This window comes from Scyliorhinus torazame, chromosome 12 (assembly GCF_047496885.1).
Source record: "Scyliorhinus torazame isolate Kashiwa2021f chromosome 12, sScyTor2.1, whole genome shotgun sequence".
NCBI classification, from domain to species: domain Eukaryota; kingdom Metazoa; phylum Chordata; class Chondrichthyes; order Carcharhiniformes; family Scyliorhinidae; genus Scyliorhinus; species Scyliorhinus torazame.
The window spans coordinates 38089524-38114833 of record NC_092718.1 but is presented as its reverse complement, the minus strand read 5'-3'; the positions used below and the strand labels follow the sequence as shown (position 1 = coordinate 38114833).

The following is a 25310-nucleotide window of genomic DNA, read 5'->3' as shown; positions in this document are numbered from 1 at the left end:
ATTTCCCATCAACCACCACCCTTTGTCTTCTTCCAGCTAGCCAATTTCTGATCCAAACTGCTAAATCTCCCTGAATCCCCTGCTTCTACTCTGGTTTCTATCTGTTAACCTATTTGCAATCCACAGCAGCCTATGACCGCCCAATACCATGTGATCTAATTTTGTTTACTGTCAAAATGTACTTAAAGGGGAAATGTTTCTTTATATGTACTCAAGTTACCATTCAGTCAATACTTGCCTCATATATGTACTGAACCTCAATCGATACGATTAACACATGACAGTCTTCCGGTGTGTTCTAAATAACAATTGGAATTAACGGCCACGATTTAATTGCCTCTTCGCATCTGACATGGTGATGTGACAAGGTTGTTGAATCTCACGTGATTCGCGACGCTCAAAATGCCTTGCGAGATCCAGATGTACATATTTAAATGAGCCACTAGGCTCACTTAAATATGTCTGCGCCGTTTTCCCCTGGGGCTCGGGAACTAACCGCCTCGCCTGGCCAACCTCGCCATGGCACCGTTTAGCACTGGCCCACACAAATGTGACCCAGGCGTAATGGTACCCAAGGGGTCTCCCATTAGAGACCCCTGGGTGGTCGGGGTCTGGGCAGGGTGGTACCCTGGTCCTATTGCTGGCACCTGGTATCTTGGCACTGCCAGGCTGGCACCTTGGTGCTGCCACAAGGCGACCCTTGCCATACCACCCTGGTACCCTGACAGTGCCCCTGCCAACCTGGAAGTGCCAGGTTGGCCATGTCAGGGATCAGACCTGGGGGATGCATTGACCATGAAAGGTCGGTGATGGGGGAGCTCAAAGACCCCATAAGAGGTTGGTTGGGTGCAGTGCGGCAGGGTGGGGCGGAGGCCATGGTGGGGGAGCAAAAAGAGGTTCAAAAGATCGGGGTGGCATTTAAAAATAGCATCCCAATCTGTGAGTACTCTTCCTGCACTGGGGAGTCAAGCTTGTCATTGCAGGAAATGATTGTAAGTGGGGTTTTCTTTGACGAAGCCAAAGACATGGGAGAGGGCCCAGATGGGTGGCAGGGTGCCAGGCATTGCTTGACTGATAGTTCTGACTCTATTCTGTCAATTGCACAATGTTTATTTATATAAGATAGAAGTTTCAAGTGCTTGCGGTTTCTGCTATGGATTCTTGAAGGGGCCTGGATGATTACCACTTTTGGTTGCCTGTAGGGAAACAAGCTTTTTTTTAAAGAAAGAGGAAAGTTATGAACAAATTACTGTTTTTTTTAAAATGTATTCTATAGGGCTGATTGGTTCTTTCCAGAGAATGTGATGGGTGAATGGACATAGTTTGCCATGGGTGTATAAAAGACCTCAAGGCAGGTGGGTGGAGGGGCATGGCTGGGCATGGAGAGGATGAAAATCCCATGGGCAGTGGGGTAGAGGGGCATTGGTTGGCATGCGGGGTGTGGGTAAGTCCTTTTTAACTAACCATTCTAGTCTATGGTTCATGACATAGGTGCCAAAGACCACGAGTCCACAAAAGCTGGCCCCAACACTATTATGGGCAGAATTCTGCAGCCCAGAGGGGGAGATTAGGGTAGAGTAGGAGGGATAGGGGAGTGTACGTGGGAGAGGAGTGGGTATGTGCATTATGGTTTGGTTGAAATGTTGGGTTTCTGTTGACGTTTGCATATTTCTGTAATCTGGAACTATTTACAATGCCAAAGAAACCTCAATAAAATTGTCTGTTTAAAAAAAAACATTCTGCGGCCCTGTCGCGGCAGGCGCGGGACCATAAAATTTGGTGAGCCATTCAAAAGTCCATTGACTTGGGTGGAACCGGAATATCCCGCCAGCAGGAGGGGCTGTAATATTCTGCCCTATGAAAACTGCAGAGGACGAGGACCTGCCTCTCCTCGCTGTGGAGCTAGCCAAGGCTGGAGTACAACCCGCAACAGTCCGCACCTTTGACCCATGAAAATCGGAAACCCTGGGAATGGGCTCAGGAATCGGGACCCGTCCATCATTTTCACACCTCCATGGTGTCTCCCCCGACTTCCTAAAAATCCAGCCCATCATTTCTGATTGTACCCCAGAGCTCCGTGCAGGCGTTTGCTGCTGGTGACTTAGGAAGAGATTTCAAATATTGCTCCTTCTGCATTTTTGATCCTTGAATGTTCTAACTGAAACTTCCGGTTGCGGTGATGCCTAGCTAGCCGCACGTTTCGGCGGCTCCAGCTCCGACGGACCTTCGGGCTCTTTTAAGAGCCCCAACGGGGAATGTTTCGACGACGCAACCCGGTGTGGGGTATGTGAGAAGGGAGTCCCCCCCAAATGAAGGAGGAAAAAACCGGTGGCGGCGGCTGCAGCGCGAGGAATCGTCGGCCAAAGGGTCAGAAAGAGAGAAGTACAAGATGGCGGCGGAGAAAGCGCAGGCGACATGGGGGCCTGAGCAGGATGAAATTGTGAGACGGTGCGTGGAGCTGCTGAAGAGGGAGGTGCTGACCCCGATGCTACAGGCAATTGAGGGGCTCAAGGAGACACTAAAGACCCAGGAGACAGAGCTCCGTGTGGTGGAGCAGAAGGTGACAGATATTGGGGACGAGATCCTGGGCCTGGCGGTTAAGACACAGACGCACGAGGCACTTCATAAAAAGTGTACTGAAAGGATCGAGGCCCTAGAAAATGGAGCGCGAAGGAAGAACCTTCGGATACTGGGTCTCCCTGAGGGTGTGGAAGGAGTGGACTGTGGAGCGTACGCAAGTACGATGCTGAGCTCACTGATGGGTGCTGAGGCCCCTATGGGCCCCTTGGAGGTGGAGTGGGCAAATCGGATTCCAGCGAGAAGACCAAAAGCGGGAGAACCACCCAGGGCGATAATCGTGCGATTTTACCGCCTTAAGGATAGAGAAGAGGTCCTGAGATGGGCTAAAAAGGTGCGGAGTAGCAGATGGGAGAATGCAGTGGTACGGGTATACCAGGATTGGAGTGCGGAGGTGGCGAGAAGGAGGGCGAGCTTCAACCGAGCCAAAGAGGTGTTGCATAAAAGGAAGGTGAAGTTCGGGATGCTGCAGCAGGCAAGACTATGGGTCACGTATCAGGAGAGACACCATTATTTCGAGACGGCGGAGGAAGCATGGACCTTCATCAAAGAAGAGAAATTGGATCGGAACTGAGGGACTGATGCTGCAGGAAATGTTATTGTTAATGTTATGGTTGAAGTTAATTGAGAAAGAAATTGGGAAGGGGGGAGACATTGGGGAAATGTGGGCGCCGGTGAGGGGGGAAAGACGGGACATAGTTGGAGAATGGGGAAGGGGAGGGGGGAGGGGAAAGGGAGCTGCGCCATAAGAGGCGAGTCAGGTAAAGGGATGTTCCCGCGCCAGAAAGAATAAGGCGGGAAGACAGGCGCAAGGCGGATGGGAGTTCCCCACACGGGGGGGTCGAGGAGTGAGCAGGAGTAGCCGGGGTCAGTTGAAGTCAGCTGACTTACGGAAGTAATATGGGGGGAGCAATCATGCTAGAAAGAGATCTAGCGGAGGGGGGGGGGGGGGGGAGGGGGGGGGACAACTGGGTTGCTGCTGCGGAAATCCAAAAGGAAATGGCTAAAGAGTGGGTGGGCAGGGATGGTGTGCGACGCTGGGGGAGCGAGCGGGAGCGCGGAGGCGGGATATGGGACTGGCCTAGAGTAGGTAATGGCTAGTCGACACGGGAGGGGGGCAGGTAGCCCCCTAGTGAGGCTGATCACGTGGAACGTGAGAGGCCTGAACGGACCGATAAAAAGGGCCCGAGTGCTCGCGCATTTGAAAGGACTAAGGGCAGACGTGGTTATGCTCCAAGAGACGCACCTAAAGGTGGCGGACCAAGTTAGGTTAAGGAAAGGATGGGTGGGACAGGTGTTCCACTCAGGACTGGACGCAAAGAATAGAGGGGTGGCCATTTTGGTGGGGAAACGGGTAGCATTTGAAGCAAAGAACATCGTAGCAGATAGCGGAGGTAGATATGTAATGGTGAGTGGCAGGCTGGAGGGAATGGAGGTTGTGTTGGTTAATGTGTATGCCCCAAACTGGGACGATGCGGGATTTATGAGACGGATGCTGGGGCGTATACCGGACCTGGAGGTAGGAAACTTGATTTTAGGAGGGGACTTTAATACGGTGCTGGACCCGGGGCTAGATAGATCCAGTTCAAGGACCGGAAGAAGGCCGGCAGCGGCCAAGGTACTTAAGGGGTTTATGGACCAAATGGGGGGAGTAGATCCATGGCGATTTCTTAGACCTAGGGCGAGGGAGTTTTCCTTCTTCTCCCATGTCCATAAAGTGTACTCCCGGATAGATTTTTTTGTTTTGGGAAAGTCATTGATCTCTAGGGTGGAAGAAGCTGAGTACTCAGCCATAGCGGTTTCGGATCATGCCCCACATTGGGTGGACCTGGAATTAGGAGAGGAAAGGGAGCAGAGAAAACTCTGGCGATTAGATGTGGGACTGATGGCGGATGAGGGAGTGTGTGCAAGAGTGCGGGGGTGTATTGAGAGATACCTGGAGGTCAATGACGACGGCGAGGTCCCTGTGGGAGTGGTATGGGAAGCACTAAAAGCGGTGGTCAGAGGAGAGCTGATCTCCATTGGGGCCCACAAAAGGAAAACAGAGGCCAAGGAAAGGGAAAGATTACTGGGGGAGATTTTAAGGGTGGATAGGGAATTTGCAGAGACCCCGGAGGAGGAATTGTACAGGGAGAGGAGACGACTCCAGACGGAGTTTGACCTTCTGACCACCAGAAAGGCGGAGGTACTGTGGAGGAAGGCACAGGGGAGGAGGTATGAATATGGGGAAAAGGCTAGTCGCCTGTTGGCTCATCAATTGCGAAAGAGGGCAGCAGCGAGGGAGATAGGAGGAATTAGAGACGAAAGGGGAGACACGGTGCGAAGGGCAGGAAAGATAAATGAGGTGTTCAAGACCTTCTATGAGGAACTGTATAGGTCTCAACCCCCAGAGGGAGAGGAGGGGATGCGGCAGTTCCTGGACCAGTTGAGGTTCCCGAAAGTGGAGGAGCAGGAGGTGGTAGGCCTGGGGGCACCGATTGGGGTGGACGAGGTTATTAAGGGACTGGGAAGCATGCAAGCAGGGAAGGCCCCGGGACCAGACGGGTTCCCGGTGGAATATTACAGAAAATATGTGGACTTGTTGGCCCCGTTGATGGTGAGGACGTTCAATGAGGCCAGGGAAGGGGGGGACTCTACCCCCGACAATGTCGGAGGCGACGATATCGTTAATTTTGAAGAGGGATAAAGATCCGTTGCAGTGCGGGTCCTATAGACCCATTTCCTTATTGAACGTGGACGCCAAATTGTTGGCAAAGGTACTGGCATCGAGGATAGAGGACTGTGTCCCGGGGGTGGTGCACAAAGACCAGACAGGGTTCGTAAAAGGGAGACAACTGAATGTTAACGTGCGACGACTATTAGGGGTGATAATGATGCCCCCAGTGGAGGGGGAGGCAGAGATAGTGGCGGCAATGGACGCAGAGAAGGCATTTGATAGGGTGGAGTGGGAGTATTTATGGGAAGTGTTAAGGAGGTTTGGGTTTGGGAACGGGTTTATTAGCTGGGTTAGACTTCTTTATGGGGCTCCAACGGCAAGCGTAGTTACAGGTCGACATAGATCGGAGTATTTCCGACTATATAGGGGAACAAGACAGGGATGCCCGCTGTCTCCATTGTTGTTCGCGTTGGCAATTGAACCTCTGGCCATGGCGTTGAGAGACTCCAGGAAATGGAGAGGGGTGATTAGAGGGGGAGAAGAACACCGAGTCTCGTTATATGCGGATAACCTATTGTTATACGTGTCGGACCCAGCGGGGGGGATGATTAAGGTTATGCAAATTTTGAGGGGGTTCGGGGATTTCTCGGGGTATAGGCTAAACATGGGGAAAAGTGAATTATTTGTGATACATCCAGGGGACCAGAGTAGAGAGATAGAAGGCTTGCCTCTAAGGAAAGTGGAAAGAAACTTCCGATACCTGGGGATTCAGATCGCTAGGAGCTGGGGAACCTTGCACAGACTTAATCTGACACGGCTGGTAAAACAAATGGAGGAGGACTTCAAGAGGTGGGACATGCAGCCTCTATCGCTGGCGGGCAGGGTGCAAGCAATTAAGATAACAGGAGCATCACGAGCTTCGTGTGGGCAGGGAAAGTCCCGAGAGTAAGGAGGGGGTTCCTTCAGCGTAGTAGGGACAGAGGAGGATTGGCACTACCGAACTTGGGCGATTACTATTGGGCCGCCAATGTGGCAATGATACGTAAATGGATGATGGAGGGTGAGGGAGCGGCGTGGAAAAGACTGGAGAGAAAGTCCTGTAAAGGGACGAGTTTAGAGGCGCTGGTGACGGCGCCGCTACCGTTCTCACCTAAAAAGTTTACCACGAACCCGGTGGTGGCGGCAACATTGAATATCTGGGGACAGTGGAGGCGACAGAGAGGGGTGCGGGGAGCCCTGGTGTGGTCCCCAATCAGGAACAACCAAAGGTTCGCCCCAGGAAGAATGGATGGAGGATTTCAGAGCTGGTACCAGTTGGGAATTAGGAGGGTAGGAGATTTATTTATAGATGGGACTTTTACGAGCTTGGGAGCATTGGAGGAAAAGTATAAGTTGCCCCGGGGAAATTTCTTGAGATATATGCAGGTGAGGGCGTTTACTAGACAACAGGTGAGGGAATTTCCGTCGCTCCCGACACAGGGGATACAGGACAGGGTGCTTTCAGGGGTGTGGGTCGGAGAGGGCAAGGTGTCAGAGATTTACCGAGAGATGAGGGAAGAGGGGGAGGAGTCGGTGGGCGAACTAAAAGGAAAGTGGGAAGAAGAACTAGGGGAGGAGATAGAGGAGGGTATGTGGGCTGATGCCCTAAGCAGGGTAAATTCCTCTTCCTCATGCGCCAGGCTTAGCCTGATTCAATTTAAGGTGCTACATAGAGCACACATAACGGGAGCAAGATTGAGCAGGTTCTTTGGAGTGGAGGACAAATGTGGGAGGTGTGGCGGGAGCCCGGCAAACCACGCACATATGTTTTGGGCATGCCCGGCACTGGAAGGGTATTGGAAGGGAGTGACGGGAGTGATTTTGAAGGTGGTGAAGGCCCGGGTCAAACCGGAGCACCCGGAGGAAACCCACGCACACACGGGGAGGATGTGCAGACTCCGCTCAGACAGTGACCCAAGCCGGAATCGAACCTGGGACCCTGGAGCTGTGAAGCAATTGTGCTAACCACTATGCTACCGTGCTGCCCTTTTTTTTTATGTCACAGATTTATTGAGGATACAATATTAACGGTAACTGAATGCTTCTCAGAAACACTTTGCGCAATTTTAGCCAGAGCACCCAATGAGCATCGATGCCAAAGTTCTGTCCTTAATTCCAGATATCCGACCTTCACTCACAGCTCCTTCCCTCCTGACCGCAGCCTCCATTTCGCCATTTGTTTGTTGTACATTTCAAATCAACGGTGAATGAATTGTCCTGGTCTTTGCTCCATCACAGCTCTGGAACTCTCTCTGACTCACCCTTCCAGCTTTGAATGGACGAGGTGGATGTTTCTGACATTTCATGTCTGGGTCGATGATGTTGACCAGTTCTTTTGCGACAGAGGGTGAACAATTTGTTATTCTGGAACTGTTGTATCCTGGTCTCTCCATGCTCAAAAAAGTTCTAGATTCTCTTGACAAGAGGAAACATCCTCTCTACATCCACTCTGTAAATACCCCTCGGGATCTTAAAGGTTTTGATTAAGTCACCTTTTGCAGTTCTAAACTCTAATAGATACAAACCTGACCTGTCCAACCTTTCCTCATAATACAACCTGCCCACTGGTGAACCTTCTCTGAACTGCTTCCAATGCATCTACATCTTCCCGTAAATAAGCAGAGCAATACTGTACACAATACTCCAGATGTGGTCTCACCAATGTCCTGTACCATTGAAGCATAACCTCCCTACGGTTATAATCTCTATGTTGCAGGTGTCAGCCCTGACTCAGGTGGTAGCACCTCCCCCCCCCCCCCCCCCCCCCCCCGAGTCAGAATGTTGTGCGTTCAAATTCTGCTCCAGATTTGAGCACAAAAGGCAAGGCTGCTATTCCTGTGAGTGCTGCACTGCCTGAGGAGCTGTCTTCCGGGTGGAACGTTAAAACCGAGGCCCTGTCTTCCTTCTCAGGTGGACATGGCAGTGTTTCGAAGAGTGTGGGAGTTATCACTAATGGTCTGGCAAATATTTATCACTTAAGAAACATACACAAAGTCTAAATATTTGGTCGTTATTGCACTGCTGTCTGTGGGAGGGTGCTGTGCACAGATTGGCAGCCATAATTTCCTACGTCATAACAGTGACTGCATTTCAAAAGCAATTGCTTGGCTGTAAAGTGCGTTGTGGCGTTCGATGATCATGAAATCCACCACAGTTATTTTCTTTTCATCCATGGAAAAAGTATAATGCCTTCTTTTCCTAATGCTCCCCTTTCCGTTCCTGAAGGTACTGACTCATGCTGAGGTAGTTTCATTGCTGTTCCCAGTGAATCAGCAACCTCTAAGTAACTTATTTTGATGAATTTAGTCAGTGTTGGAGACGGTTGTGGAGCGGGGGGGAGGAACGGGGCAATCGGGAAGCACCGGGATTACTCCCAGATCTTTTCCCACCACTTTCCCACACACCCGTATGCTTTGAAACAGAATTAGACCCAACGATATTTACAAAGTAAGACGCTGAAGACACCTGAGCAGAAGTAGGCCATTCGGCCCATTGTGTCTGCTCCTCCAGTCAATGAGATTGTGACTGATCTGATAATCCTCAACTCCACTTCCCCGCCTTATCCCCACAACCCTTGATTCCCTTACCGATTAAAAATCTATCTATCTCAGCTTTGAACATATGTAATGACCCAGCTTCTGCAGCCCTCTGGTAAAGAATGCCACAGATTCCCTTCTCTGTGAGAGAAGAAATTCCTCCTCAATTCTGTCTTAAATCTTCCCCTGTGCTCCATGAAACGTGAAGCGAAACGTACAGAGAGCAGGGATTTGGAGCAGAGTTAATAGAGATGAGAAAAAGTACAGTAGTCAAAGCAGAAGGAGGGGAAATGAAAAGCATTAAAACTGAAAGGTGATAAATGTTCCTGAGGGGTATTGGATAAGTTGGGCACAGTAAATAGAGGGGCCTAAAAGGGGGGCAAAACTGGTCTTTGCGACTTGCGGGTGAGAGGTCCTCTGCACCCCATCATCCTCCATTTATTGCATCCAGGTGATTCAACACCCTCAGGCACAGACAGACACAGGAAAATGTTCCTTAGCGATTTTAAAGAATTTGTGCTTTTCAGGACGAATGGGCTCTCTTTATTTTTGCAGTGGCCTGTGCAAGATTTATTGCGTTTCTTAACATTTATTTTCAAGCTGCCTTGTGAATAAACGGTCACACGTGGTGTTCGATGTACCTAACTGTTGGAAATAAGCGATTCAATTCTCGCATCTTAGACAAAACATTGTGGTTCTTTCCCTTTTGAACTTCCCTGCTCACTGATACAAATTAACAAGTGCTTCCTTGTAAGGTTTTGCGCCGCATATGTACAGCCACAAGAGTGCTTGCAATGCTGGACATCCAGTCCAGTAATGAAAGACAGGCTTGTTTCACCTCACATGAGTATGACTAGCCCTTCAGTGCACTTTTTCACTTAAAGCAACCTAACCAGTTCCTTATTTGGTTAGTTACTACTGCTCCATGCAGGAAGCCGAAATTCATGCTGTTTTAAACACTCAGAACCACACTTTGGTCCCAAGGAGAAAAAAAAAAATCAGTTATGGAGTTCAGGTACAAATTTCTTCATCACTTTCTCAACTCTTACCCTGCTGCACGTGGATTTCAACTGCATGCTCAAATAATCTAGAGGTGCATACTGCTACATATGGCAAAAGCAAGTTGAATTGGACTTAATCTTTTTCTCTGCAAGGCAACTTTGCCTTTTCAAGTTCATCACAGTTGTTCTTGTTTGGTTTCTGAAGTCAAACCTCTTACTGTCAGCAAGGAAGAAAGGCATTGTGCAGTAAAAGGTTGTATTTCAAAATAGATTTGTTCACTTTTTTTAAAGAAATATTTTTATTAGATCATTACATTTTCTTTTACATAATTTACAGGAAATTGGGACATTTTCTAATGTTGCTGCACAGGTTTTATTATAGCAATGCTTTACAAAACTCCATATTTAATCAACATTGATGGTGCTTATAAGTTTTTCTCAGCGAAGTCTTGGGTTCAACAGACCTCTCTCTGTATATTTCCACATTATGGGCGGCACGGTGGCACATTAGTTCTATTATTCTAATCTTGCACATTTCCTATCATAGAATCCCTACAGTGCAGAAGGAGGCCATTTGGCCCATCAAGTCTGCACTGACCCTCTGAAAGAGCACCCTATCTAGGTCCACTCCCCTGCCCTATCCCCGGAACCCCACCCAGCTTTTGGATATGAAGGGACAATTTAGCATGGCCAACCCACCTAACCTGCACATCTTTGAACTGTGGGAGGAAACCGGAGCACCCGGAGGAAACTCACGCATATGCAGGGAGAATGCGCAAACTCCACACAGACAGTGACCCATGGCCAGAATTGACCACAGATCCCTGCTGCTGTGAGGCAGCAGTGCTAACCACTGGGCCGCCCCCCCCTGTAAATAGAGAGACTAACAATATACTTGAATTATATAACTGGTCATTGTTATACCTGAATTGAGAACATTATACCTCTTCACGAAGTGCTACTTAACTGCAGCCCAAACCAAAGGCTTTAGTTGACCTTCGAATCCACAAGCTATCGGCCCTGCTGCATTCTGCGGTTATACCTTCTGCATAAAACAGAAGGCTCTTTTGAAATTCCATCCAGCAGCATCTCACTCTTTCTAATGGCAAAGAGAGTCATCATCCATCACTGTTCCTTGGTGCAGCTGCACAGCAGGTACTGCTTCCTGCTCACAATGATGCAGAACTCGAAGGCTCGAGTCATGCTGCTCCCTTCAAATTGCTCTCTAATCAGAGAAATGAAGCTCCATGCCGGGGTTTTTTTACATACAGTGCTCCACTTGCTCGTGTGTGCATATACGCACAAAGAACTCATCAATGTCGAAATGCTAGATACAATGATGCCAGGAGCTCTATGCTTAGAAGCTTAAAAATGAAGTTTAAAAAGTCCCCAATGAATCAACTGGCTTTATTTTTAAAGTTGGTGTGCGCAAGTTATGATTTATTCTGTGGCCCCATTGGTGGATCACTGCTTGCAGTGGTCATAATGTATTGTGGAATTGTTCAGTGACCTCCCTCTGTAATTTTACTATGTCTTTTTTTCAAACTAATGACATAAATATTTAATAAGATTCCCAAAGTAAATGGCCAGAGGGTTATGAACATGGTTTTAAAACACTGGGTCAGTGCCAACTAAAGGGAAAGAAACTCACAGTCAGGTTAAAGTGTTGTGCTGTCTCAAAGAATGTAAAAATAACAGGCTCATGTCACTCCTTACATATGAGCAGCTTCTGTAATGATCAAGTGGGTAAAGATATCGCCTGGCGCGGCATTAAACAGAAGGGGTCATGTTCAATTCCTATTCTGTGTGGAGTGTAACCAGGTACAGCAAGTGTCACCAGTTCCATCAGCTTGGGTATTGAATAATAAAACAAATAAGCATACCCTTGGTCGCTATCCAGTGACCATCTGTAAAACGTTAAGAGTGTTAAATCTACTTTGTTTGCTATTCAACTTAGAACAATATGCAGTCAGACCCAAATGCAGCATTAATAACCACTTAGAAGTGGATTTATGAAGAATGCACCACTGTAAGCAATGTAGACATGCCAGAACTGCCACAGTGTTAGATGAAGGATAAAGTGCAGCAGTTCCCTCAGGATTGCTGATAATGTAGTTTACCCCAAATTCCTCCCACAAGTAAAAAAAACAAAGGCCAAAATGACGGCATTTCCCAGAGTCAGTTACTCATGTTCCATTTCTAGTTACTCATTCTGCTCAGTCACCAACATCCAGTACTCAATGATTTCATCTGCTGCATGAAAATAATAAGACAACTGAAGCAAAACAAAAATGCTTAGGTCTGACTCAGTTATTTTGCAAATGAAAGCAGTTAGAAGCAATTTACACTATATTCTGTTAACGATGTGACAAGTGGCAATTTATGAATTCTCTGCTTTCTGGAATACTTCACAGTTATTGATTAGTTCCCCAAATCCCTTTTTACTTTCACCAAATTTCTCCCTTCCTTTCTTCACTGAAGGTGTTGATTCCTTGCAAGGGTGTGTAATCCATGATTATCATCAGCCTTCTTGTATTTTGTTCAAGGTTTTGTCATGCGTATAAGCAGCCTACTTGACCATGGCAGGGTGGGTGATAGATGGCAGAGTGAAGAGGAGACACAGTCAGATCCAATCTTGTCTTCATTCAATACCTACCTTTTGATAGTAGGGAGGGTCACGCTCCTCGAGGGATAGTGAACACTGGCTGAATTTTTCCTCAACATTTTGTCAAATTCCATCACACATATTCCCGTTCTGGTTGAGATAATCAAACTCAACACTGACAGAGAATTGAATCAGGGACCTCTTTCATCTGTGTGTATTCAATTAGATGAAGTATTGGGAAGAATTTAATGTTTGTGATGGGGATCTCGCCCATTGGCTGGAGAAGAGGCTGGAGTCCCATGTTGCCTCTCTTGGTGAATGCCCACCAGTTAAGTGACCAGCGTCAGACTTTCCCCGGAATTGAAGACCCTGGGGCGGAGACCGTTCAGAGGGAAATTCCACCTCTTGCGAACTACTGACCAATCAGGGGTTAGCAGCTCCCCACTGCTGTAAGCACCGTTGGTGATGCACCCACCAGAGGCCTGGGATCAATGGGGGAAGCTGGGAAAATGGTGAGCGAGGGTGGGATGAGGTTAATGGTGAATGGGGGGAGAGGGGCGGAATGGAGAGGTCAGAGATAAGGGCAGAGGACTGGCTTTCAGTGGGCTCCCCATACCCAATGTTGGGTCCCTCGTTCAGGCACTGACACTCTCTGAAAGAGAGCCGCAACTCCCCCTTGCTGGAAACATGCTAACAAACATGGCAGGGGTTGCTTTCTGGCCTCTCCACATGGCAACTCCTGCCCACTGCTGGGATGTGGTCCTTAAATGGGCAGTAACTGCCCACTTAAGGGCCTCAATTAGCATCCTGGCTGGAAGGCCATCCAGAAGCCTACCCTTCCTGGACATACTCAAGTGGCGGTGGAAGGCAGTGAAGCGTCCACCCCACACTCTCCCGTCCAACTAAATGACACCCCCTCACCTGCAAGCTCATTGCCAGAGGTTGGGGGGGGGGGGATTAAATTCCATCCATTAACTCTGCATAGCCGAAGTATAAAGATCTCAAAGTAGAGCAGACGAGTTTTCCCAGTGAGCATGGCCAACATTTATCCTTCACTCAACACCATCAAGATTGGAAATCCATGAACTGGATTTTTATCTCATTACTATTTGCTGGACCTTGCTTTATTCAAGTCGGCATTTGCCAATACCGCAGTGACTACGCTTCAAAAGTAATAATTGGTTGTGAAGCAACTGGGGGTGTCATGTTGTAGGAGGTTTCTTGCTTTCATGGAAAATTAGCAGAGAAGAAATGAGGGAAGAATTTGCATTTGCATACAGACTGTTTATTTCAGCATGCAGACAGGGCCGTGGTATAATTTCCACCTGAAGGCCAGCACCCGCGATGCTGCACTGAAATGTCAACATCTCTTATTCAGTACGTCTTCACCTTCTTTCACATTTCTTCCATCAATCTCAGCTTTCTATTTATAGAGTCTTTTCCTCAAAGTTCTAGACATGTAAATGCCAACAATTCTCTCCAGGGTGGTCTGTCCCACATTTTGACTGTTGATTGTAGTATTTTCTACAGTCGCCATAAATCCATTTATTTTATTTTGGCTATAATCTCTGTAAAGCACAGTTGCTAAATCAAGTAGATAACAGCCACAAACAGACATTTCAATTATGATTTATAGGGAATCGCTAATCATTGGAGCCCAAACAGCTATTTTAGCCGTCTCCCACCCACCCCCAAAAAGTACAGACTGTGCAGCACGGTGGGGATTAAGCACAGACATAAATGAGCCCTTTGCAATATGCCGTGGAATTCATTAAAGCTTGTAAGTCTCCAAAGTAATGATTAAAATCTAATTTCATGCTACTGAAGTGTAGAAAAATCCAACCCTGTACTCTCACCTCAGGGACCTGGGTTTAAGTACAGACCATGAGATAGGATAAGAACATTGTCGGCTGCTGTCGAGAAGGGTTTCATGTCGCCACTGCCCAAAGTCATACGGAAATGGCCATTTAATTAACAGTCAGAAAAAGAACTTGCATTAATATGGCACCATTCACTATCTTCCTAAAGTGCTTTACTGTCAATTTAAATGCTTCTCAAAGTGCAGTCAGTGTTGTGATGTGGAAAATGCAACATCCATGTATGCACAGCAATGAAATGATGAAAAGATCATTTACTTTAGTGATGTTGATGGAGGGGAAAATAAATAGTCCCTTCAGTTGACTTGAACATACAACCTTCTGGCTCCAGAAGCGCTATTGGTACCATTGAGCCAAGGCTCACATCTATAAATGATGCTCGATGTGCGCAATAAAAATCTGTCACTCTGAGGAAGTAAAACACCCTCATTGCTTTGCAACCGACACATGGTATATATGAAAACATCTGGGGCTGGATTCTCCCGTTTTGGAGACTAAGTCCCCACGCAGTCGTGAAAACTGTGGTCTTTTACGCCAGGAAAACTGGTGTCAAAAGGCCACCGATTCCCTGTTTTGCTGGAGGCTAGCAGGCAGCTGTCGTGGAGCACGCAGCTCCAGCTGCCAATATGGCCCACAGGACTTCCGGGTCATGCACACGGCGGTGGCCTGCAGCGGCCGCGCCGTGCTCCAAGGCGGACTCAGCCCGCGGACCTGGACCACAAAGCAGTGCCCCGCATCGGCCGCTCGAGCCCCCTGGACCGCCCGCCCTCATTGCCCCCAACCCAGAATGAAGCCCCCCCCCTGTCTGCCAATCGGCCCTCCCCCAACTGGGCTGAGTCCACAGCCGCCTCGCGAGGTTCCTGTACGTCTGGGACCATGAGAGTCCCACGTCGGGAACGGAGCATCGTGGGGTGGGCCTCAGGCAATAGCCTGAGGCGGTGGATACTCGGCGTGGCTTAGGGAGGTGGAGAATTTAAAAACCGCCGCTGTCCCAGATTTCAGCGCTAAAATTGATTCTCCGCCCCATCGCCGATCGCGATTTCCGCATCGGGCGGCGGCGAATCCAGCCCCTGATACGCACACTCGCCCCAAAGTAAAGACTTCATTCCACTCCCCAAAACCGACATGCTAAGATCAAAGGTTTTCTTTAACAAATTTATTGCATCAAATGCACCCAGAATCTGATTAGATTTATTTCTAATCACTGGGACCTTGCTGTGAGCATTTTGATAATGACCAGATAACCTGCTTCAGTGATACAAGTTAAATGTAAAACATTAGCCAAGACATCAGTCCCCACTGTTCTTCACAAAGTGCCAGTGGATCCTTTACTTCAATCTGCAAGGGCGGCTCGAGGCCTCACTTTAAAGTCTCATCCAAAAGATGGTGGCAACTCTAAGGCAGCACAGTGGTTAGCACTGCTGCCTCACAGGATCGATCCCAGCCCGGGTCACTGCCCGTGTGGAGTTTGCACATTGTCCCCGTAGCTGCGTAGGTCTCACCCCCACAACCTAAAGATGTGCAGGGTAGGTGGATTGGCCAGGCTAAATTGCCCCTTAATTGGAAAAAAAAGAATTGGGCACTCTGAATTTATTTAAAAAAAACATGGCAACTCTGATAGTGGAGCACTTCCTCAGTATTGGAGTGTCAGCCTAGATTTGGCATTGAAGGTCTGGGGTGGGACATGAAGGCTCCACCTTCTGACTCAGGGGCCTGAGTGCTACCCACTAAAGCCAAGGTTGGCATGAACACTAGACCAGTTTCAAGATTCTGAACACGAATAATAACATGCTTCTGTACACGTGAACACAACAGCAGTCTCCCTTCATATGTTACCCCATTAATTACTTATGACACTCAAAACAGGACCATGTGAGGGGGAGGCTACAGGCGCGGTGCAATGTAATTATCAACTTTGGCCATGGACATGCTGATAACTTTGAAAGGTTGAAGCCAGTTAGTTGAAATTCTTCCCTCCACATCTCTGCAAAGCAGACATATTTGCTTGGGCAGCAGTGCAGTAATTATACTAAGCATGCCTCTAGTTACATTTTTTAAAATAATAAATATAGGCAACAATGCTAGCTGGTCTCCTGTTGTTCATGATTGCCTGAGTTTTGGGAGATATTTGTGGTGCTTAGGTTCCAGGACCAAACGGTGTTTAAGGATACAGTCACTCTATGAAGTGTGGGTGAAATTGTGCCACTTTGTGTCCACAGTGCCTCCTGCATGTGTAAATACAGCTTGAAGCTGGTTGTACAGCAAGTGAGAACACACGAGGGAGCTGCTGACACAGTGGTAACGTCACTGGACTAGTAATCCAGAGGTCCACACTAATGCACTGGGTTCAAAATGGTGGAATTTAAATTCAATTTATCAATCTGGAATTGAAAGCTAGTCTTAGTAACGATGAACATAGAAACTACCATCGATTGTTGAGGGAAACCGATCTAGTTCCCCTAATGCCTTTTAGGGAAGGAAAATATCACATCCTTACCTGGTCTGGCCTACATGCGACACAGGATTTCCAGCCCTCTAATGGGTGGGTTGTCTTATGAGGAACGATTGAAGGGGATAGGTTTGTATCCACTGGAGTTTAGAAGAGTAAAAGTGACTTGAGGGGTTTTGACAGGGCAGATGTGGAGAGGATGTTTCCTCTTGTCAAGAAAACCTAGAACTAGGGGTCACATTGAAAATAAGGGATGGCTCATTTAAAACAGAGATGAGTAGAAATTGTTTCTCTTGAGGGTTATGAGTCTCTGGAACTCTCTTCCTCAAAAGGTAGTGGAGCAGAGCCTTTGAATGTTTTTAAGATAGAGCAATAACCAAAGGGTTATTGGGGAACAGCAGGAAGGTGGGGTTAAAGTTACAATCAGATCAGCCATGATCTTATTGAATGGCAGAGCAGACTCGAGGGGCCGAGTGGCCTACTCCTGCTCCTAAATCGTAGGTTTGTATACTCTGAAATGGTCAGTTAGCCACTCAGTTCAAGGGGATGGGCAACAAACACTGGCCTTGCTAACGATGCCCACACCTCGTGAAAGAACAAATTGTTTAAAAATCTGGAGAGGGGCGCAGCACATGGCGCAGCGGTTAGCACAGGAACTATGGCACTGAGGACCTAGGTTCGAATCCCGGCCATGGGTCACTGTCCGTGTGGAGTTTGCACATTCTCCCTGTGTCTGCGTGAGTTTCACCCTCGCAACCCAAAGATGTGCAGGTTAGGTGGATTGGCCATGCTAAATTGCCCCTTAATTTGAAAAAAAAATTGTGTACTCTAAATTTATAAAAGAAAATCTGGAGAGGAATCTTGTCCTTTCTTGCTTCAAAGTCAGTTCAGAACTTGACATCTAATTCACACTTCACAAGTAGAGTATTGGTGAGATGCTAAACTTGTGATGCAAATGCACCACAGCTCCTGTTCCTTAAACTCAATCCTCAGGTGCTGCCTGTGGAGAAGTGGGCACATTTTGGCGTCTATTATAGCTTAATTGTGGATGATACCTTCTGTAAGATTAACTCACATCTTGCCTGGTTTCTGTTTTGGGGGAGAAATAAGGATAGAAAAACCAATGGGGAAATGACTGCTTGGTTTAAAGCTTTATCTTTAACCTTTAAGAGCATGGTACCTGAACACTGATAAACATGCACAGGTGAAAGACTTCAATAGGTAGATATTTTATTAGCATTTTAACTGCTAACCACCTTAGGCTGGCAATGCTGTATGCATCCAGGTGTTACTGGTGGGTTTTCTGTAAAAGCTTCAACACTTTCTTTCAGTTAAAAGGGACATATTAATGATGCCCTGCATTATTATCTTCAGAATAAGATCAGGACACCAGCTCGCTATCCTCTTATACCGTTAAAGCTGTTTGCAATAAAACACAACCCAATAGTTTGAAGAGGTTGATAGAAAAACCTGTTCAAAATAAAGGCTGTGGTGAACTCATTGCCTTTGCTAAGCATGTTATTATTCTTACAACAAAATACACAAGGCTATTATTTGTCACCCAGCTTTCTTTCCACCTGTCCAAAAATGATTCAGTATTATGTACAATATTATAGGTGTCAGCATCATTGGGTAGAAAATAATGATCTGTCTGAACAGTGAGCCCAACCAACTCTTCACTCAACATCCATATGATTATGCGTTCTGGTAATTGTACAACTAATTTCCTTAGCATCTCCCACCCAATGCCACCATCCCATACCCCCCCCCCCCCCCCACCGTGCCACCCCCCACCCCTGACTTGTGAGGGATACTTGACGTACTCCACTATCACCCTATGATTAGCACAATCCAGCAATCAAAGCTGGGAACCGTGGGTTTCCTCCGGGTGCTCCGGTTTCCTCCCACAGTCCAAAGATGTGCAGGTTAGGTGGATTGGCCATGATAAATTGCCCTTAGTGTCCAAAATTGCCCTTAGTGTTGGGTGGGGTTACTGGGTTATGGGGATAGGGTGGCGGTGTTGACCTTGGGTGGGGTGCTCTTTCCAAGAGCCGGGGCAGACTCGATGGGCCGAATGGCCTCCTTCTGCACTGTAAATTCTATGAAACCTGCTGCAGCCATTTGTAATTCTGCAGTAAAAGACAGGAAAGTAGGAAACTGAGAGATCAATGGGGTTGGACCATACAGCATTTATGACTGCACTCATTACATATCGAAAAGAGATCTCGCAGTTAATGATGCGGGGTGAATTCAGTAAGTTCCACGAGTGATCAATATTTGGTCCCTAGATTTGTTTACCTTTGTTCTTTCATAGGATGTGAGCGTGACTGGCAAGGCAACAGTTGTTGTCCATCACTAACGGCCCTTGAAAATGTGACGGTGAACGGCATTCCTTTCCTCTACCATTCATCAGGTGCAATACACCCACAGTGCTGTTGTGGAGGTTTTTTGACCCAGCGACAATGAAAGAACAGTGATATAGTTCCAAGTCAGGATGATCTGTGGCTTGGAGGGGAACCATGTATTTGCTGCCCTTGTCCTTCCAGACGGTATAGGTTGCTGTTTGGGAAGGTGCAGTCAAGGGATGCTTGATGTGCTGCTGCAGTGCATCTTGCACATTGCTGTCACTCTGCACCAATGGAGGAGGGAATGAACATTGAAGGTGGTGGATCGAGTGCTGATCAAGATGGTTGCTTTGTCCCAGATAACAAGCTTGAAACAAAAAACGCAAGGCAGGCTTTCACAGCAACAATCTCTATATCAGATGGATAATTTTTTTAAAAAGCTAAAATAAAGCACAATATTTTCTTGTAATGTTCCACTACTTTCAATTCATGGAAGTATTTCCATCACTCTAAAATTACGAAATGATTTTCAGCACTTATCACTGTAGTTTCAAAACAATTTAGTTTATTTCAGAAGCATTTGGTGAATTTTATTTTTATAAATTTAGAGTACCAATTTTTTTTTTCCCCAATTAAGGGGCAATTTAGCGTGGCCAATTCACCTAACCTGCACATCTTTGGGTTGTGGGGGTGAAACCCACGCAGACATGGGGAGAATGTGGAAACTCCACACGGACAGTGACCCAGGGCCGGGATTCAAACCCGGATCCTCAGCACCGTAGTCCGAGTGCTAACCACTGCGTCGCAAGCCGCCCGACATTTAGCGAATTTTAATAGTTGTGCTGGTGAAGGATGTTCAGGCTATTGAAAGGCACACTTTCAAATTTAGGTATAAAGTATTAGTACCAAGAACTTCCAATTCAATAATATCTTATCCACCCTAATTAGCTATGACTTGTTCAAAATTTCTCTCCCCACTCAGCCACCTTTGCTGACCTTCGATGAGTTCCCAACACCAACCTACCAAACAATTCTTTTCAAATCTACCCACGGCATTGTTCCAGTTAACCCCCAGCCTCATATCCCAGCTCATTTTCTCCTATCTTCCAGCGCTGGTCATTTGACAAAGCTTTCTCTCTGCTCTACCACCAATGGTGGCACCTTCAGCAATCTGAACCCTTGTCTAAAACTCTTTCCCTGACTCACTGCTTTGTGACTTCTAGTTCTACCTTCAGAAGCCGATTAAGCAACTCTCATTTATGATGCCTTTTGCCACCTCTCCAAATTCTGTTTCTGTTGCTTCAGATCTTCTTTTCCTATTTGAAGCACACTGGGGGCATTCACTGCGTGGAAAGCGCCTGTAAATAAGTAGCTGGTGTATGATAAAGGTTAACTTTTTACATAGAATTAATCCACAGGGTTTGTCCTGGTAATTCTGTGCTAACAACTGTACCTGTCAAACTATTTTATTAATGTAATGTGGAGGTAACAGTAACAGCGCAATGGACAGTCAATCATTCAGTAAAATACTGAAGACTCATATCTAACATTTAGTTAACAGTATTATCCTCAAAAATAGTATACACAATAAATACAACCGGTTCAATCATTCTCATGCAAGCACTGCCAATAAAGTGAGGCCATAAGATGCCAAACGGTAGTGAATTATTTGTGTTTGCAGATTGCTACCCTAACCACATATACATGTACAACCAGTCAAAACGATATTGCAGCAAAAGAAAATAGCTAATAGGCGTAACTGTGGTAATTCAGAGGAAGCCATTGCTGCTATTTCTTTTATTCTTAGTGATGATAAGGTTTTACAGCCTGTTACTTCAACTGCTACTTCCTCATCAAGCCCAGTCTACATCACTGACTGGAAATGAGGAGCAGACTCCTCCACTGTGAGACTGCACATGTACCTTGGAAAGGCCTGTTCCTAATGTGAAACAGATGCGTTTATATTGACCTACTACTTTGCATCTGGTGAATGGGGCCTATGACTGATGCCATTGTCTGTTTTAACCAGACAGTAGAAATGGGCAACAATTTAGTTACATTTTCAATGTTGGTGCATGATATGGGGTGGGGGGGGGGGGGGGGGGGGGGGGGAGCACAGATTTTAATTTAAATTGAAGCTAATTCCTGTCACTTTAGCCCAGCTGGTAGCTCAGTTCCCTCTGGGTCAGAAGGTTTATGTTGAACATCAGAGCTTGAGCTAATAACCTAGTCTGACACTCCTGTACAGTACTGAGGCAGTGCTACGCTGTCAAAGGTTCGGCTGTCTGACAATCCTGTACAGTACTGAGGCAGTGCTACGCTGTCGAAGGTTCGGCTCTCCAGAGGAGCTGTTAAACCTTTAAACTGCTGAACAGTGAGTGTCGATTAAAACCCCCCGCACACATTTTGAAGAATGACTCGTGTTTTTGCTGATTTTGCCACTTCATACAAAACTGTAGACAGCTCGTTCATTTCGGGGATACACAACAGTGAACTTGAAAAGTACATCATGCGCTTTGAGAAATGTTCACATGAAAGGCGATATATAAATGCAAATGTTACTTTTCCTTCCTGTGCAGCTGATGAGAAAGCAAGCAAAAGAGGGCAAAAAATGAGTGAGCTTCCATTTGTATAGTTTCTTATATGTCACGGAATTGTCCCAAAGTGGTTCACATACAACTTATTTTGAAGGACAGTCATCACTATTAACAACTCAGTTTTAATGCCTCCATTACAGCGACTACACTTTAAAGGTACTTCACTAGCTGTAAAATACCCTGGGATGTCCTGTATTACAGCCCAATATAAATACAGGAGCTTTCTTTATGTAGGTGAAAACAGCAGTCTTTTCTGAGCAGAGCAACGTTGAGTGTGATGAATGACTACTGAAACCTCCTTTGGAATTAAAGAGATTCCACACAAGACTTGCATAGAATTTACAGCAGATAGACAGGCCATTTTGGCTCAACCAATCTGGCCCACACTGGTGTTTATCTTCCACACCAGCCATCTCCCACCTTTCATCTTGTATTTCTTTCTCCCTGTCTAGCCTCCCCTTGGGTGCATCTAAGAGACACAAGCATTGCCCTAACACATTGATAGAAAGGGAGCATTGCAGGTCACATAAGAGCCAATTCCTATTAAAATTGTTGCAACATTGAAGAGGAGAAACGTAAATGGTGCTGGATGGAGACACAACAAAAAAATAATGCTGTTGAAAATAAAAATACTGTCTTAGAAAAATGCAATGCCATTATATTAAATCAGACTATGCACCATTTTAACTAAAATATTAGTTCTCAACTGCTTGCTCACATATAGTACAGAATCCAGACAGTGCAGAAAGAAGCCATTCTGCTCCGAAAGAGCACCATACCTAGGCCCACTCCCCTACCCTGTAACCCCACCTAATCTGCACATCATTGTGACTCTGAGGGGCATTTTTTAGCATGGCCAATCCACCTAACCTGCAAATCTTTGGACACTAAGGGGCAATTTTTTAGCATGGCCAATCCACCTAACCCGCAGATCTTTTGGACTATGGGAGGAAACCGGAGCACCCGGAGGAAACCCGCACAGAGACCGGGAGAACGTGCAGACTCCACACAGTCACCCAATGCCAGAATCGAACCCGGGTCCTTGGCGCTCTGAGGCAGCAGTGCTAACCACTGCGCCACCATATATTGACTTGCTTCACATTAAAATTGAACAAAACCAATGAACTGTTCCCCAGATTACCCTCTTAATAAATCTACAGACTTCTGTCAGAAGCGGCAACCGTGAATCGAATGAAGTTGCTGCTTCCACACGTAATGATGGTTAGTTAGTGCTGATCAGAAACAGTGAGCAGTGGGGCCGGTTCGCTGCCTCTGTCTGACACACTTTAAAGATGAGCGCGCACAGTGGCAGAAAATCCAGGGGAAATCATATCTGCAAACCCAGGGTTTTGTTCAATGTCGGTATTGACTTGGACGAGGATGCACCCACATTGCTGTATTTCCTCTCCCGGTGACAGCCTCGGTCGGGTCTTTCAAACGAAAGACACTCCTCTCGGAAAATGTACTGGACAGTTTCTGTCACCGAGGTTTAGACTGTGAGTTTCACCTCCTTTGTATTTTTAATGACATTTGATCTTGCACAATCCAACCAACGTGTTGCAAACTGAAACTCTATTGCTCTGGTTAGTTTCAATAACGCGTTTGGGGAAAATGCAGAGATTGTTTCTGCAAATAATTCCATCACCCCCTTGGGTAGTTTGACTCTTCACTACAATGAGATTGATAACTATAATTAATAGTTTACTAAATGGAACCGAATCGATACTGCAAGGATTGGAAACAACATTAGGATTTTACCTCGGTTTCCATTTCGTTCTCGATAAACGCTGCTACTTTCAAAATTAGTTCAGATTAAATTTTACTTGGGTGGTGGCACTGTCTCTAATTCATGTTCCAATTAAATAATTGTAAAAACAAAACACCCACACCTTGACCAACGTGGGTGCTTATTGCAGACCGGTTGTGTTGGTTCAACGTTTTGGAGCGGCTCCCTGGACCCAACCATTCCCAACCTGTGGATTGTTCAGTATGTTAGCCAGAGGGCGCTCCTTTGGCTGGGCCAATTGCAATCGAATTCTAGGGGAAAGTGTGGAGGGAGCGCTGGGCGAGATCTTTCAGGGAAGCTGAGGACACAACCGTTCTTGTTCTGATCTAAGGGTGACAAAGCCGGCGATTGGAAGTGGACTAGGTGCCTATCCGCCCAGGCGGTTTGGGTTTGGGAGCCAGTGTTCTAACCGGGGCGAAACATCCTTAAACAATTCCCAGTAGATCGCTATTATCGAGTGTTAATTGTCTCCCCCCCCCCCCCCCCCCCACCACACACACCAAAAAAAACTTACCATTTTGTTTTCTTCGATTCACGCCGTATGCCCTGGTAGAGGTTGCCTCCTGCAAGCGGCGCCAGCCACTGGGTTCTCTTTACTGGCCTCTTAGGTCCATCTACAGTCGGCGCTGGCATCAACAGGCTGGGGGTCGATCCATGGTTCAGACAAGGGAGGAAGGCGTGGAGAGGGGGGGGGGGGTGGGTAGTGAGAGAGATAGATAGACAAATCTATATAAATCCTTGCTTCCCAAAGTCAAGTTTCCCCTGTACTTGCAGCTCCTGCGGGCTGCCTCGCAGTCAAGAGGCAGAGAGGGGGGGGGGGGGGGGGGTGTTATAGAATGGTTGTCTAGTTTTAATGCGCAAATTCTGCCAATCAGTCCATACATGGAGAAATGAAGCTCGGCGCCGCAGCCAATCGGGCTGTGAGTGCGCCTCGTCACACCATTGGGAATGCGGAGTGGGACAGGGAGCGAGGAGGAGCTCAGGGTTCAGCCAGGCACACACACACACACACACAGCAATCTGCTCAGTCAGCCCTGCCTCTGACACCGTCCATTCAACCCCCCCAGCCAGACTTCAAACTAACACCACTGCAACTTGCATTGCACCCCCCCCCCCCCCCCCCCCCTACTGCCAGCTACTTACTGGAAGGTGCAGAGTGACTTATCCGCACAGACAATAAACATGGGCTTTTACAACGCGCGAGCTTAGCTCAGTTTAAAAATTAAAGATGTGTCATTATTATAAGGCATCTTCAGTCTACGGATCCTGGATCGACTCAGCACTATCACTCCCACTCCCACTTACACAACAGCCAATGTGGAAAAAGAATTGCCCCGGATTAAAAATAAATACATTTCTGTGAGTGACTGTTATCTGCACGCGGAATGGAGCACGGCTGTGCTTTTCAGGAAATCAAAACGGATGGGATCAGAACTCGATTCCCTCCCCCAGCCCCTAAAGGAAAATACCTGTAACCCCACCCCTTGCTAGAGAGTCCTGAGGTCTCAGGGAATACATGGGAGCTGGTATGGCCAAGTCACGGTCGCGACAGTGGGTTTAATTATAAGAAAACAAAATTGAGGAATGCAATCTCTGTTGTAATAAATCAGGGCGCTCGACCCATTCCCTCTCTAGGGTTAATTATTTGCACCTCATCTTCCGATTAGGCATGTTACAGCCTTCCAGACTTAACACTGAGTTCAACAACTTCCCACTGTGAACTCTCTCCTCCACCTTCACCCCATTTCTATTTCTATCAATTCATGTTAATTTCTTCCATCCATCTGTTTTGCCCTCACCATCCCCCCCCCCCCCCCCCACCACTAGGGCCATCTATTCCCT

General features: G+C 47.0%; 1 protein-coding gene across 2 annotated transcripts in view; it reads right to left on the bottom strand.

The window, feature by feature from the left end:
- myo1ea (myosin IEa) overlaps positions 1-24259 on the bottom strand; it is a 207996-nt gene extending 183737 nt beyond the window's left edge. For both annotated transcript variants that reach the window (XM_072470699.1, XM_072470700.1), the window contains exon 1: positions 23983-24259. In XM_072470699.1, the coding sequence (XP_072326800.1) occupies positions 23983-23985 (3 nt within the window). In that variant the 5' untranslated portion in view covers positions 23986-24259. The remainder of the gene's footprint in view (positions 1-23982) is intronic.
- Positions 24260-25310: the final 1051 nt, after the last annotated feature.